Source organism: Mus musculus, chromosome 6 (assembly GCF_000001635.26).
Source record: "Mus musculus strain C57BL/6J chromosome 6, GRCm38.p6 C57BL/6J".
Lineage (NCBI taxonomy): Eukaryota > Metazoa > Chordata > Mammalia > Rodentia > Muridae > Mus > Mus musculus.
The window spans coordinates 56,998,982-57,016,071 of record NC_000072.6 but is presented as its reverse complement, the minus strand read 5'-3'; the positions used below and the strand labels follow the sequence as shown (position 1 = coordinate 57,016,071).

General features: G+C 37.9%; 1 protein-coding gene across 1 annotated transcript; it reads right to left on the bottom strand.

Annotated features, from left to right (window-relative positions):
• Positions 1-12,805: 12,805 nt before the first annotated feature.
• On the bottom strand, positions 12,806-13,717 carry Vmn1r6 (vomeronasal 1 receptor 6). The gene has a single exon (NM_134175.1). It carries the CDS (start codon positions 13,715-13,717, stop codon positions 12,806-12,808), a length of 912 nt encoding a protein of 303 aa, NP_598936.1.
• Between the last annotated feature and the right edge of the window lie 3,373 nt (positions 13,718-17,090).

Genomic DNA, 17,090 nt, shown 5'->3' with positions numbered 1-17,090 from the left:
TCTTCAACAAAATAATAGAAGAAAACTTCCCAAACATAAAGAAAGAGATGCCCATGATCATACAAGAAGCCTACAGAACTCCAAATAGACTGGACCAGAAAAGAAATTCCTCCTGACACATAATAATCAGAACAACAAATGCACTAAATAAAGAGAGAATATTAAAAGCAGTAAGGGAGAAAGGTCAAGTAACATATAAAGGAAGGCCTATCAGAATTACACCAGACTTTTCACCAGAGACTATGAAAGCCAGAAGAGCCTGGACAGATGTTATACAGACACTAAGAGAACACAAATGCCAGCCCAGGCTACTATACCCGGCCAAACTCTCAATTACCATAGATGGAGAAACCAAAGTATTCAAAGACAAAACCAAATTCACACAATATCTTTCCACAAATCCAGCCCTTCAAAGGAGAATAACAGAAAAGAAGCAATACAAGGACAGAAATCACACCCTAGAACAAGCAAGAAAGTAATCCCTCAACAAACCTAAAAGAAGACAGCCACAAGAACAGAATGCCAACTCTAACAACAAAAATAAAAGGAAGCAACAATTACTTTTCCTTAATATCTCTTAATATCAATGGTCTCAACTCCCCAATAAAAAGACATAGACTAACAGACTGGCTACACGAACAGGACCCAACATTCTGCTGCTTACAGGAAACCCATCTCAGGGAAAAAGACAGACACTACCTCAGAGTGAAAGGCTGGAAAACAATTTTCCAAGCAAATGGTCTAAAGAAACAAGCTGGAGTAGCCATTCTAATATCGGATAAAATCGACTTCCAATCCAAAGTTATCAAAAAAGACAAGGAGGTACACTTCATACTCATCAAAGGTAAAATCCTCCGAGAGGAACTCTCAATTCTGAATAGCTACACTCCAAATGCAAGGGCAGCCACATTCATTAAAGACACTTTAGTAAAGCTCAAAGCTCACATTGCACCTCACACAATAATAGTGGGAGACTTCAACACACCTCTTTCATCAATGGACAGATCGTGGAAACAGAAACTAAACAGGGACACAGTGAAACTAACAAAAGTTATGAAACAAATGGAACTGACAGATATCTACAGAACATTTTATCCTAAAACAAAAGGATATAACTTCTTCTCAGCACCTCACGGGACCTTCTCCAAAATTGACCATATAATTGGTCACAAAACAGGCCTCAACAGATACAAAAATATTGAAATTGTCCCATCTATCCTATCAGACCACCATGGCCTAAGACTGATCTTCAATAACAACATAAATAATGGAAAGTCAACATTCAGGTGAAAACTGAACAACACTCTTCTCAATGATACCTTGGTTAAGGAAGGAATAAAGAAAGAAATTAAAGACTTTTTAGAGTTTAATGAAAATGAAGCCACAACGTACCCAAACCTATGGGACACAATGAAAGCATTTCTAAGAGGGAAACTCATAGCTCTGAGTGCCTCCAAAAAGAAACTGGAGAGAGCACACAATAGAAGCTTGACAACACATCTAAAAGCTCTAGAAAGAAAGGAAGCAAATTTGCCCAAGAGGAGTAGACGGCAGGAAATAATCAAACTCAGGGGTGAAATCAACCAAGTGGAAACAAGAAGAACTATTCAAAGAATTAACCAAACGAGGAATTGGTTCTTTGAGAAAATCAACAAGATAGATAAACCCTTAGCTAGACTCACTAGAGGGCACAGGGACAAAATCCTAATTAACAAAATCAGAAATGAAAAGGGAGACATAACAACAGATCCTGAAGAAATCCAAAACACCATCAGATCCTTCTACAAAAGGCTATACTCAACAACACTGCAAAACCTGGACGAAATGCACAAATTTCTGGACAGATACCAGGTACCAAAGTTGAATCAGGATCAAGTTGACCATCTAAACAGTCCCATATCCCCTAAAGAAATAGAAGCAGTTATTAATAGTCTCCCAGCCAAAAAAGCCCAGGACCAGACGGGTTTAGTGCAGAGTTCTATCAGACCTTCAAAGAAGATCTAATTCCAGTTCTGCACAAACTATTTCACAAAATAGAAGTAGAATGTACTCTACCCAACTCATTTTATGAAGCCACTATTACTCTGATACTTAAACCACAGAAAGATCCAACAAAGATAGAGAACTTCAGACCAATTTCTCTTATGAATATCGATGCAAAAATCCTCAATAAAATTCTCGCTAACTGAATCCAAGAACACATTAAAGCAATCATCCATCCAGACCAAGTAGGTTTTATTCCAGGGATGCAGGGATGGTTTAATATACGAAAATCCATCAATGTAATCCATTATATAAACAAACTCAAAGACAAAAACCACATGATCATCTCGTTAGATGCAGAAAAAGCATTTGACAAGATCCAACACCCATTCATGATAAAAGTTTTGGAAAGATCAGGAATTCAAGGCCCATACCTAAACATGATAAAAGCACTCTACAGCAAACCAGTAGCCAACATCAAAGGAAATGGAGAGAAGCTGGAAGCAATCCAACTAGAATCAGGGACTAGACAAGGCTGCCCACTTTCTCTCTACCTTTTCAACATAGTACTTGAAGTATTAGCCAGAGCAATTCGACAACAAAAGGAGATCAAGGGGATACAAATTGGAAAAGAAGAAGTCAAAATATCACTTTTTGCAGATGATATGATAGTATATATAAGTGACCATAAAAATTCCACCAGAGAACTCCAAAACCTGATCAACAGTTTCAATCAAGTAGCTGAATATAACATTGACTCAACAAGTCAATGGCCTTTCCCTATACAAAGAATAAATAGGCTGAGAAAGAAATTAGGGAAACAACACCCTTCTCAATAGTCACAAATAATAAAAAATATCTCGGCGTGACTCTAACTAAGGAAGTGAAAGATCTGTATGATAAAAACTTCAAGTCTCTGAAGAAAGAAATTAAAGAAGATCTCAGAAGATGGAAAGATCTCCCATGCTCATGGATTGGCAGGATCAACATTGTAAAAATGGCTATCTTGCCAAAAGCAATCTACAGATTCAATGCAATCCCCATAAAAATTCCAACTCAATTCTTCAACGAATTAGAAGGAGCAATTTGCAAATTCATCTGGAATAACAAAAAAACCTAGGATAGCAAAAACTCTTCTCAAGGATAAAAGAACCTCTGGTGGAATCACCATGCCTGACCTAAAGCTTTACTACAGAGCAATTGTGATAAAAACTGCATGGTACTGGTATAGAGACAGACAAGTAGACCAATGGAATAGAATTGAAGACCCAGAAATGAACCCACACACCTATGGTCACTTGATCTTCAACAAGGGAGCTAAAACCATCCAGTGGAAGAAAGACAGCATTTTCAACAATTGGTGCAGGCACAACTGGTTGTTATCATGTAGAAGAATTCGAATAGATCCATACTTATCTCCTTGTAATAAGGTCAAATCTAAGTGGATCATGGAACTTCACATAAAACCAGAGACACTGAAAGTTATAGAGGAGAAAGTGGCGAAAAGTCTTGAAGATATGGGCACAGGGGAAAAATTCCTGAACAGAACAGCAATGGCTTGTGCTGTAAGATCGAGAATTGACAAATGGGACCTCATGAAACTCCAAAGCTTCGGCAAGGCAAAAGACACTGTCAATAAGACAAAAAGACCACCAACAGATTGGGAAAGGTTCTTTACCTATCCTAAATCAGATAGGGCACTAATAACCAACATATATAAAGAACTCAAGAAGGTGGACCCCAGAAAACCAAATAACCCCATTAAAAATGGGGCTCAGAACTGAACAAAGAATTCTCACCTGAGGAATACCGAATGGCAGAGAAGCACCTGAAAAAATGTTCAACATCCTTAATCTTCAGGGAAATGCAAATCAAAACAACCATGAGATTCCACCTCACACCAGTCAGAATGGCTAAGATCAAAAATTCAGGTGACAGCAGATGCTGGCGAGGATGTGGAGAATGAGGAACACTCCTCCATTGTTGGTGGGATTGCAGGCTTGTACAACCACTCTGGAAATCAGTCTGGCGATTCCTCAGAAAATTGGACATAGTACTACCGGAGAATCCAGCAATACCTCTCCTGGGCATATATCCAGAAGACGTCCCAACCGGTTAGAAGGACACATGCTCCACTATGTTCATAGCAGCCTCATTTATAATAGCCAGAAGCTGGAAAGAACCCAGATGCCCCTCAACAGAGGAATGGATACAGAAAGTGTGGTACATTTACACAATGGAGTACTACTCAGCTATTAAAAAGAATGAATTTATGAAATTCCTAGGCAAATGGATAGACCTGGAGGGCATCATCCTGAGTGAGGTAACACATTCACAAAGGAACTCACACAATATGCACTCACTGATAAGTGGATATTAGCCCAAAACCCAGGATACCCAAGATATAAGATACAATTTGCTAATAACATGAAACTCAAGAAGAATGAAGACTGAAGTGTGGACACTATGCCCCTCCTTAGAATTGGGAACAAAACACCCATGGAAGGAGTTACAGAGACAAAGTTTGGAGCTGAGACGAAAGGATGGACCATCTAGAGACTGCCTTATCCAGGGATCCACCCCATAATCAGCTTCCAAACGCTAACACCATTGCATACACTAGCAAGATTTTGTTGAAAGGACCCAGATGTAGCTGTCTCTTGTGAGACTAGGTCGGGCCTAGCAAACACATAAGTGGATGCTCACAGTCAGCCATTGGATGGATCACAGGGCCTCCAATGGAGGAGCTAGAGAAAGTAACCAAGGAGCTAAAGAGATCTGCAACCCTGTAGGTGCAACATTATGACCTAACCAGTACCCCAGAGCTCTTGACTCTATCTGCATATGTATCAAAAGATGGCCTAGTCGGCCATCACTGAAAAGAGAGGCCCATTGGAAACACAAACTTTATATGCCCCAGTACAGGGGAATGCCAGGGCCAAAAAAAATGGGAATGGGTGGGTAGGGAAGTGGCGGGGAGGGTATGGGGGAATTTTGGGATAGCATTGGAAATGTAATTGAGGAAAATATGTAATAAAAATATTAAAAATAAATTTTGGCTTTCAGCAAGATTTTGCTGAAAGACCCTGATATAGCTGTCTCCTGTGAGGCTATGCTAGTGCCTGGCAAACACAGAAGTGGATGCTCACACTCAGCTATTGGATGGATCACAGGGCCCCCAATGGAGGAGCTAGAGAAAAGACCCAAGGAGCTGAAGGGGTCTGCAACCCTATTGGTGGAACAAAAGTATGAACTAACCATTACCCCCAGAGCTCATGTCTCTAGCTGCATATGTAGCAGAAGATGGTCTAGTCGGCCATCACTGGGAAGAGAGGCCCATTGGTCTTGCAAACTTTATATGCCTCAGTACAGTGGAACAACGGGGCAAAGAAGTGGGAGTGAGTGTGTAGGGGAGCAGGGTAGAGGTGGGTATAAGAAACTTTATACTAAACCTAAAGTAATTCAAGAAGTATTATTTGGGCTGAAGAAAAGAATGAGGATAGGAGTGAGACAGAGGAAGAAATATGAAGCCATAATTATCAAAACAAAATTACCAATAAGGTTACAACACCAAAAACCAACAACATGATGATCAGAACTAACACACACATTTCAATAATAATTCACACATGAAAGGCCTGAATTCTCCACTCAAAACACAGAGTGTAGATGAAAATGCAGCTGTCTGCTGCCTACAAGAAACACACCTTAGTTTAAAAGACAGGCATCAGCTTTGAATAAAATGATAGGCAAGAGTACTCCAGTCAAATAGAATCATGAAGACAGCAGGAATTGCTATCCAAACTTCTGCCAAAATAGATCACATTCCCAAAGGGATTACAAAAATCAATACCAGCATCCAGGATTAAGGATGTCCAGAGGCAATGGTTATTGCTACATCTCACTATACATTAATTGGCCTGTATGGAAACAACAGACTGATAACTCAACTCGGAAGCATTCATACATGGAGAGTGACTGTTGACTGTGAGGAACCAAGTATGGGAGTTTCTTCAGTTATATTTTTTTCTACAGGATGTGAATTATTTTCTCAAGCTTATTAACATATTTCTTGATACCTATAAGCAGAAAATGATATCACAGAAGCGTTTAAAAATACTTATTTATAAATCCCAACATAAGCCATGTGTTTTCATTTGCCAATGCCAGGAGTAAAACTTTGCATTTCTACTTCAAAGTATTCTAATTTGCTCTATATCACAAATTTGTTTAAAAGGATCATAATCTCCTGCATTGTCTTCAAGATATCATTCAGGTCCACTGTATTGATGGGATTGTGCTGCTTGGAACAGAGAAGCAGAGAGTAGCTATGCCTTGAGTCTTGCTGATAAAATGCATGCACATTAGAAGACTGGAATATAGTTCCACCCAAATTCAAGGACGTTCTACCTCAGTGATATTTCTAGCAGTTCAGAGCTGTGGGACATGAAGAAATAGGTCTACTAAAGTAAAAGATAAGTTGTTGCATTTAGTCCCTCCTAATAACAGGGAAGAAATAGCATGTTTATTGAGCTTCTATTCTGGTGGCAGCACATTTATGACCTGGATGCTTTCCACTGGCCTTTATATGAAGGAAGCTGGAAAACTGATAGCTTTGAATAGTACTTCACTAAGATGATACTATTCAAAAAGTCCATACTATGTTGTAGGTTGCTTTCAATGTGGGCTAAAAATCTAACAGACCCAATTTACCTGAGGTTTCTTTAGCAGATAGGGATCCTGTTTCAAGCCTTAGCATGCCCTATACCTGAATCGCAGTAGAAGCCCTTGGAATTTGGGGTCAAATATCTACCATCTGGAGGCCAATAGGCTCCCTGTGAGAGACAGCTTTTGACCCTTTTATTGAACCTCTGAGAAAAACCAACATTTGATAATGGGCCACGAGATTACCATGTGGTTCTAAACGGTTTTATCTTATGTTATTTCTAACTGGTATTATTTAACTGGTATTATTTGATATTATCTGAACAAAACAGTTATAAAGTTGGATTGCGTAGTAGCCATCCATCAACAACTGGAAGTGCTGTATATCTGATAAGGCATCAGCAGGTTATGAAGGCAAAGGAAGTAATGAAAAATGCCAGTGTTTCTACTCCTGTTATAATGTCTTCTGTCTCCAAACATCCACTGATGGCACTACAGGGTGTGACTTATTAGATGATTGAAAAAGATAAAGTAAAGGACTGAGTCTCAATTAGGTTTTGATTGCTGTTCAAAGACACCATGACCAATGCAACTCTTATAAGAAGCAACATTTAACTGGGTCTAGGTTACAGGTTCAAAAGTTCAGTCCATTATCATTATGGTGGAAACCATGGCAGCATTCAGGCAGGCATGGAGCAGGAGTTATTGAGAGCTCAACTTCTTGTCCCAAAGGCAGCTAGGAGAAGACTGTCTCCCACATGGTTAGAAGGAAAGTCTCAAAGTCCAATCCCACAGTGGCCCACTTCCTCCAACAAGCCCACACCTCCTAACAGTGCCACTCCCTGGGCCAAGCATATTCAAACCACTACAGCCTACTGTGCTGGATGGCTCCGTACACTATGCAAAATCAAAAACAGCTTAAATTCAAGCATTACAAATTCTTTCTGGTACAATCATGGAAGGCATAACTGAATGAATTTATATAAGACTTCAGGAATTTCATATGCTTGTACACTTGGAATGGATAGAGCAATGGAAAATGTACAATTGTTTATTGATTCACTAGATGTAACAAGTAGATTGCCTAGAAACTGAAGTTAGAACACACTGTAACTGAGGATTTTAATTTCTTCTTTTTCTTCTCCTTAGCCTTCTTCTTGAAATATTCCAGGTGCTAATGGAGGTTATATATGGATTTAGGGTATGTCACTTTTTCAGTGCATAGCACGTGAATGATTGAATTAGTACCTTTGATAGCCTACCTGTCCAGAGTTCTCAAATGACCACAGAAGACATCATATAATGATTTCAACTGAAGTATACCATCATAGGTCTCTGCTAACTCTATAAAGAGACATTTATGGGATTAAACAACTGATAAGATCTACATCATTGGGGATGTATCTTCACAGAGGCAGTAACATCACTTTTGTATTAGATGAATGAAAATGCCAGTAAATACTTATTAGAAAGCTTTGATAAATGATGAATGTCTAGTCCATATAATATTCAAATTACAAAATGCTGGGTTAAATATAACTGAGATAAAATAAATGGATAAACATTAGAATACAGTGTAGACATAGCATAAAAACTGAAAATATATTACTGTGCATAGATTATAACCAGTTTAAAAATATTTGTATTTGAGTTATTAAATAATTACATGTTGGAAAATTTCTCTCCTAGAAATTTTCTAATTGGTATTTTAGAAACATGGCTAATTTCACACAGTACTTAGTTTGTTTTCAATTTTGTTGAAAGAATATTGAGATTCATTCTGGCCGCCACAACCCCCATGCACCACCTCGGTGGAAGGCCTCAAGGTCCCCAAAGGACTCGTCACACTGCAGGCAACCTAGCACACCCAGGATCTTCAGATCACTGGTAAGTGGAATCAACATCTGTTCCAACAAACCCAGAGTGTCTTGTGCCAGCAGGAACAGGGACAAAGGAAACCCAGCGACCAGTGGCTGGAATTCATACTGGTTGGCGCCACTCCCGTGGCATTTTGGGGCAGATCTCAGTGGAGGGTCCCAAGATCCCCAAGGACTCTTCACTCCAAGGATATTGACATGACTGGTAACTGGAACACGACATCTGTTCCAACCGAACCACTCCCGCTTTCTGGTCCTGGTATTCCCCTGTATTGGGGCACATGATCTTCGCAAGACCAAGGGTCTCTCCTTCCATTGATGGCTGACTAGGCCATCTTCTGCTTCATATGCAACTAGAGGCAGAGCTCTGGGGGCTACTCCTTAGTTCATATTGTTGTTCCTCCTATAGGGTTGCAGACACCTTTAGCTCCTTGCATACTTTCTCTAGCTCCTGCATTAGGGGCCTTGTGTTCCATCCAATAGATGACTGTGAGCATCCACTTTTATATTTGCCAGGTACTGACATAGCCTCACAAGAGATAACTATATCAGGGTCCTATCCGCAAAATGTTGCTGCCAAATGCAATAGTGTCTGGGTTTGGTGGTTGTTTATGAGATGGATCCCCAGGTGGGGAAGTCTCTAGATGTTCCGTCCTTCTGTTTCAGCTCTGAAGTTTGTCTCTGTAACTCCTTCCATGGGTCCTTTCTTTCCCCTTCTAAGAAGGAGAGAAGTATCCACACATTGCTCTTCCTTCTTCTTGAGTTTCATGTGTTTTACAAATTATATTGTAGGTATTCTATGTTTATGGGCTAATACCAACTTATCAGTGAGTGCACATCATGTGTGTTCTTTTGTGATTGAGCTACCTAACTCACGATGATATTTTCTAGTTCCATCCATTTGACTGATATTTCATGAAGTCATTGGTTTTAATAGCTAAGTAGTACTCCATTATGTAAATGTACAACATTTTCTGTCTCTATTCCTCTGTTGAGGGACATCTGTGTTCTTTCCAGCTTCTGGCTATTATAAATAAGGCTGCTATGAACATAGTGGAGCATGTGTCCTTATTACAAGTTGGAACATCTTCTGGGTATATGCCCAGGAGAGGTATTGCTGGATGCTCCGGTAGTACTATGCCCAATTTTCTGAGGAACCGCCACACTGATTTCCACAGTGGTTGTACCAGCTTGCAATCCCACCAACACTGGAAGAGTGTTCATCTTTCTCCACATCCTCTCCAGCATTTGCTGTCACCTGAATTTTTTTATCTTAGCCATTCTGACTGATGTGAGGTGTAATCTCAGGATTGTTTTGATTTGTGTTTCTGTGATGATTAAGGATGTTGAACATTTTTTCAGGTGCTTCTCAGCCATTCAGTATTCCTCAATTGAGAATTCATTGTTTATCTCTGTACACCATTTTTTTAATATGGGTATTTGATTTTCTGGAGTCCAGCTTCTTGAGTTCCTTCTTTGTATTAAGGAAAAGTAACTGTTGTTTCCTGTTATTTTTGTTGTCAGAATTAGGATACTGTCCTTGCAGCTATCTTCTTTGAGGTTTGTTGACAGATTACTCCTGTGCTTTTTCTAGGCTGTAATCCCCCTCCTTGTGTTGGTGTTTTCCCTTTAATATCCTTTCAAGGGCTGGATTCATAGAAAGATATTGTGTGAATTTGGTTTTATCATGGAATACTTTGCTTCCTTCAACTATAGTACTTGAGAGTTTTGCTCGGTATAGTAGCCTGGGCTGGCATTTGTGTTCTCTTTGTGTCTGTATAACATCTGCCCAGGATCTTCTGGCTTTCATAGTCTCTGGTGAGAAGTCTAGTGTAATTCTAATAGGTCTGCTTTTATATGTTACTTGACCATTTTCCCTTACTGCTTTTACTATTCTTTCTTTATTTAGTGCATTTGTTGTTCTGATTATTATGTGTCAGGAGAAATTTCTTTTCTGGTCCATTCTATTTGGAGTTCTGTAGGCTTCTTTTATGTTCATGGGCATCTCTTTCTTTAGGTTAGGGAAGTTTCCGTCTATACATTTTTTTGAAGATATTTACTGGCCCTTTAAGTTGAAAGTCTTCATCCTCATCCATACCTATTATTCTTAGGTTTAGTCTTTTCATTGTGGCCTAGATTTCCTGGACATTTTCAGTTAGGATCTTTTTGCATTTTGCATTTTCTATGATTGTAGTATTCATGTTCTCTATGGAATCTTCTGCACCTGAGATTCGATTCTCTCTTCCATCTCATGTATTCTGTTGCTGATGCTCATATCTATGGTTCCTGATTTCTTTCCTAGGATTTCTATCTCCAGAGTTGTCTCCCTTTGGGTTTTCTTTATTGTTTCTACTTCCCTTTTTAGGTCTTGGATGGCTTTGTTCAATTCCATCACATGTTTGGTTGTGTTTTCCTGTAATGCTTTAAGGGATTTTTGTGTTTTCTCTTTAAGGACGTCTACCTGTTTAGCAGTGTTCTCCTTAATTTTTAATGAGTTATTAATGTCCTTCTTAAAATCCTCTACCAGCATCATGAGATATCATTTTAAATCTGTATCTTGCTTTTCAGGTGTGTTGGGTTACCCAGGACTCCCTGTGGTGGGCATACTGGGTTCTGATGATGCCCAGTGGTCTTGGTTTTGATAGTAAGAATCTTATGTTTCCCTTTCACCATCTGGTAATCTCTGGCTGGAGCTTGTTTCTCCTGTGATTCTGTTAGCCTTTGTCTACACTCCTGGGAGTACTACTTACTCCTAGGTCCCAGTGGTCACAGCACTCTCTGCAGGCAAGTTCTCCTCGTGCAGGGAATGTGCCCAGTGGTCTGGAACTCAGGTCCACCTCCTTCCTGAAAACGAAGCCCCAAAGGGACCCTGTCCAAGAAGCTCTATTGCTTCTGTGGCCAGCGTGCTCTCCTGCTTGGACTGGTCTCTGAAAGACCCGGGATACAAGATCCAAAGTGGAAATCCTAATCAGAATATATTATATGAAAAATAACTTTTTTTCAATAGAAGAAAAGCAATGTTGAAATGATAGAGTATGGTGGTAAACACTTGTAATCACAGAGCTGGAAAAATAGAGACAGGAGAAACATTGAGACTATGATCTTGGTACAGGTCACAGAGAGAGATGCACTATCAAGGCACAAGATGAATGGCAGTCAAAGAACAACAGCCAATATTATTTCCTGGCCTCATCATGTACATATACACAATCCCTCAGTGGTGAACAAGCACATACATACATGCATGCAGATGCACAATAAACACATGGTAGAAGATCTATGTGTATATAAAATTTTCATTTACCATTAATATTTCAATAAGTAGATAAAATTAGGTAAGATAAACCATTTCTCTGTAGTTTCATAAAAGACTCATTAAATATCTCTGGTAAAAATGGAAACTTAAAATTCACATTCGTTTTATGGACACACATGAATTATGATTAGGGGGAAATAAAGCTACAACAAAATACTTAAACTATTTTTGACAAGTGAACATAACAACAATATGAACTTACCAGGACTCCCAGAGTACCCTGGTACTAAACCACCAATCAACGAAAACACATGGTGGGACTCATGACTCTAGCTGCATATGTAGCAAAGGATGGCCTAGTAAATCATCAATGGGAGGAGAGGCCTCTGGTCCTGTGGAGGTTTTATACCCCTGTATAGGGGAATGCCAGGGCTATGAAGTGGGAGTGGGTGGGTTGGGGAGCAGGGGGAGGGGAGGAGGGGGGAAGGGAATAGGTGATTTTCAGAAAGGAAACTATGAAAGGGGATAACATTTGAAGTGTAAATAAAGAAAATATCCATTAAAAAAGATAAAGGGAAAAAAAGAAAAAAAGTGAATATCAATGAGAGTCTTCTTTTGAGGAACAACAGCATCAAAGTAATATTTATTACATAAAGTAAAAAGGAAAAGAGAATTCACGTGGAAATATCAACTTATTATGTACACTTAAGAGCTCTCTACTACTTGACAACATAAATGCCAAAAGAATGTATATGTGTAATGGGACATATTTTATTTAAAATCATGTGAAGGATTTTCCTTTGCTACTTGAAACATTAAAGTTTAAAAAGAATCTGTATTTTGGAAAGAAAATAACTGGCGCTACACAGGATGATTCTTTATAAGTCAAGTTCCATGGGATGCCATGATATCTTCTCACCTCTGTGGGCACAAGGGAATGCATACAGGCATGCACTATAGAATAAACCGTGTGCATATAAATAAGAAAATATTAATAGGTTTTGAAAGAAGAGCAAAAACATTTTTAAAAATATAGATGGTAGTGTTTTGACTGAAGGTTTTTCAGCATAATTATTATTCTGTTATCAAAACTGACTTGTATCAAAGGAGTAATTGTGGGATAGGCATTCATCACAAACTTCTGAAGAGTCAGGATGACTGGATCATATCTCCATAAGAGGAATGAGGTGGTTGAAATGATGAAATCTACCCAATACATAACCACAAAGAAAACTACCAGCATCAAGATGGTCTGGGTGGCCCTTTTCTCAGGGGATGCTCTCATGTGGTTGATGCTATGAAGATGCTTGCATTGCCTCTGATGTCGGGACAAGATAATCACCATGTATGTACTTGTGGTTAGCATGGCTCCTACAAGAAACACATCTCTGGAAGTTGTCACTGTTAAAATAACTCCTCTGATGATATTGTTCATGGGTAAGAGTGAGCAGTATTTAGTAGCTTTCATCTGTTTGGTCTCACTCACATTGGTATAAGCACCAACAAAGAAGATCCTGTTACTACTGAAGGACAAATTGAAAGACCACATACATAAGAAAGCATATATCATGTAATTTTTTAGTTTTTGTTTATATTTTGCCAAAAAAGTAGTATTGGGACTGATTGTGACAGCTTGGAACACACTGAGGAGGCAGGTGGTACAGATAGAGAGGCCTCTCATCACCCTGCTTATGTAAAAAGTTGCCTTACACTTGAAGTCATTCTCAATGTTCAGTGACTCAAATAAGTCTGTAAGCCAAACATCCCCTCCAGTGAGAAACATCATTATGTGAACCAAGGTCAGTTGACAGGAGATCAGGTCTGTGGGCTTAGGTCTGTGTCCTAGGATTATGTAAATATAGAAACAAACAAGAAACATGTTGGCCAGGACTCCAAACCCAGCTTGGAAATAAAGAACATTCTTGAGTGAGAACATAAGTGAAGAGTGTATTCTCTTAAGATCTCAGTGGAAGCTTATTTCATATAGCTGAAAAAATAATAAAGCATACATCAAGTTTGTGATACACTGACTATATAAACATTCTATTTTTCATACTAATTCTTGACTATCATGACTCTTTAACTTTTGAGCTTTCAGAATGTACATTATATCTTATATTCCTATTACTTCCATGTATCTGCTTTACATATAGAAAAGTATATATAATAAATATATCACAATCATATCTGTACAGAATACTCACTTAGTGGCTCGGTACTACACCTGAGTCTCATGCCTTAGAAATCCAATCCTATTGAATTAATTGCCTCATTTTTGTAGTTAAAGATTCAACAGTAGTGATAAATATAGAATGTGAATCATATTCCTGCAAAGGAATAAATGTTATACTAATCTGAAAATATTTTTCAAAGAAATTCAGTATATCAGGTGATTTAGTATCATTTTCTATAATTTTACTGTACTCTAGTTTGCAACTATCCATGTTTTGACTCATAATTCTATTGCAATCGCAGTGGTAATTCATGGTAATCCCACTATTTTAATATGCCAAATATCTTTCTCAATCCATCTGTTTTTATGATCCTTTTTCAAAGAAATCTTACATCTCCAGATTATGAATTTAAAATACAGTTACAGTTTGAGATTATTTGTTTAATTCCCAGACCCTATGACCATTACTTGTTGTTCTAAATGGCCCTAGGCCTCTCCTAATGTAGATCCCATCACATGACCTTTAGTTAAACTTCAGATTTAAACAATTAAGTCCCAGCTACCAAGGCAGATAGTATTTTTTTCCTTTTTGGAAGGGGAGTGTAATTTGTTAATAGAATGAGTAGTTATGGTTTTTCAGAAATCTATGTTGATATTTTAACTCCCTACCTCATTCTTCTATATATATCCCCTCCACACTCTGAGAAGCTGCCATTTTCCTGGTTCACTGCTGAGATCATTTGTACCCTGCTGTTCTGCTCTCTATTGCTTCCATCCCACACCCATATATATGGTCAATGCTCCTCTATTACTTTCATTGTTTTTATGGTTCCTATAGGTTACATGCATCTACCCAATAAGAAAGAACTTGAGATGCTAAGATTAACACTATTATCAACAAGGTATGACAAGCATAAACACACTGAAGATAACCAGGTAGCAATAATGTATGTGTATATCTGTTTCAAATCATATTCCTTCCCATGCAGTGGAAAACAAGGTCCCCAGTGTTACCACACATCAGCAGAACCCACACACTTTTCACAGTTTCATTCAACAGTCTTACATTTAGTACATATGTTAGTTATTTGACCTGGTGACCAGGATCAATTTATTATGGAATTAATTTAATTCATTATTTAAATCAGCTTGTGATAGAGAAATCAAAAATGATTTCACTGAATCAGATCATTTTTTAATCAGATTCTTGTGAGGAAAAGAGTGTTCAATTATATTTTCAAGTTCAGTCATGTATTCTACATATATAGAGACATGCATGTATATATAGAAGAAATCAAAAGATAGTACCTTAGACCATCCTATATCTTTTCTATGAATATGAAACCATAAGTCACACTTTAATATTTACACTATTTTGCTCCTGAAGAGCTTTTTAAAAAATGGATTCCTCCCAATACCAAAACCAAACATCAAATACTCTCACCAACAGACATTTACAGTAGGTGCACAGTGGTGTCTTGTTTCTAAAAGCTCCAGGATACAGAGCTTTTTACAGAAAGCAGGGTGGAGATGTAGCTCAAAGGTCAAGAGCATGTTTTGCTTTTGGAAAGACCCAAGTTTGATTCTCAGCAATGACATGGTGGCTTGTGACCATACGTGACTCAAGTTGAAGGAGATACAAACTCTGTCTTATCAGGAAAGCAAAAGGTACACAGATACTATATGTAGGCAAAATATACATATATACATATAGATAGATAGATAGATAGATAGATAGATAGATAGATAGATAGATAGAAAGAAAGAGATAAATAAAGCTCGAGGAAAGTTTTTAATTCATGCCTTAGTCTGCAAAATGTAAGAATTGTAGTACGATTCTAGTTTCAAACCTACAAATAGACAAACCATATTCATATGATAATTTATTATTAATTATAATTCAGTAATTTATTAAGATTCACAAGTACTATAATTAATATAAAAAGATGTTAATACAATAAGGTAAAAGATAATAATGTAAATGTTTTTATTATCCCAAACATATGCACTTCAACCTCTATATTTCATATCCATTGCTATGTAAATATATATCCCATATAGGAAAAAACACACCTTTTAATTCTTAAATGGGCATTTGGATTTGATGATCACTGAAGCTAAGGGTTGGTGAAAAGAGACCATGACTATTGTGAATAAACTGGTTTGATAACAGGGATTTATACTGAGAAAACCCATCTTTGTTTAAAAAGAAAATTTCAGTTTTGATGGCATCCACATTAGTTTAAGTTGCAATATTTAATTGTAAGTACTAAAACCAATAGTATACCAATAAACATTTATAATAGTGGAGAAGCCATGTCTATTAAATTGACCAAAAGACTAAGCAGTCTGCAGGCATGTATATGAAGAAGCATGAGAGAGGGAGAGAGAGAGAGAGAGAGAGAGAGAGAGAGAGAGAGAGAGAGAAGTGTCTTCATGCACAGCTCTACACTCTCACTCTATATCTTCATTATCACAATATTTGATTCTAGAACAGTTTGTTTTATGCACATAGAGTGATCTTTGTTTCTGAAGATTTAATAATACAGGAAACATACAAGTATAGTAAATCAAAAGCATCATTTTCATATTAAGTGTTACATTTGGTGAGTAATGACCTATAAGCTCTATGACTGCTCAGAGAGACATTGAAGTGAATAGGTGACTTTCAGGTGACAAGTGAAATTGTTGGCTGATGTCCGGCAACTGTCACAACACAAAGACATTTTTAGAAATCCCGGAAAGAGAGAGAACTTGGTATCAAAGTTAGTTCCATGAAATCTTTATAATATATAGAATGTCAGCAAGAATCTTTAATACTTTCTAATAAAGTAGTAATTTATAGCTCTTACCTGATAGTCTAAAATAATTTAAATGCATGAATTATTATTTGGAAATTAAATTTAGCACAGGAGTAACCGAAGCAACAAGATGTTGAATTTTATAATCTAAGTTAAAAGCCAGTTCTCTTAAGATGAAGCAGCAGCAGCAAGAATGTCACTGCAGAGAGAGTGGGGAAGCAGTCATACCCAGAGCTTCATCACAAGTTCCATGATATGAGTTTGGGAAAGATATGAGTATTCACTGGAAAGACAGGGAGAGAAAAAGGGAGAATGAATCCATAGGAAGATGTCTT

Coding starts and splice junctions, on each gene's coding strand:
- Vmn1r6 (NM_134175.1), bottom strand. CDS start 13,717: ATGTTCTCACTCAAGAATGTTCTTTATTTCCAAGCTGGGTTTGGAGTC.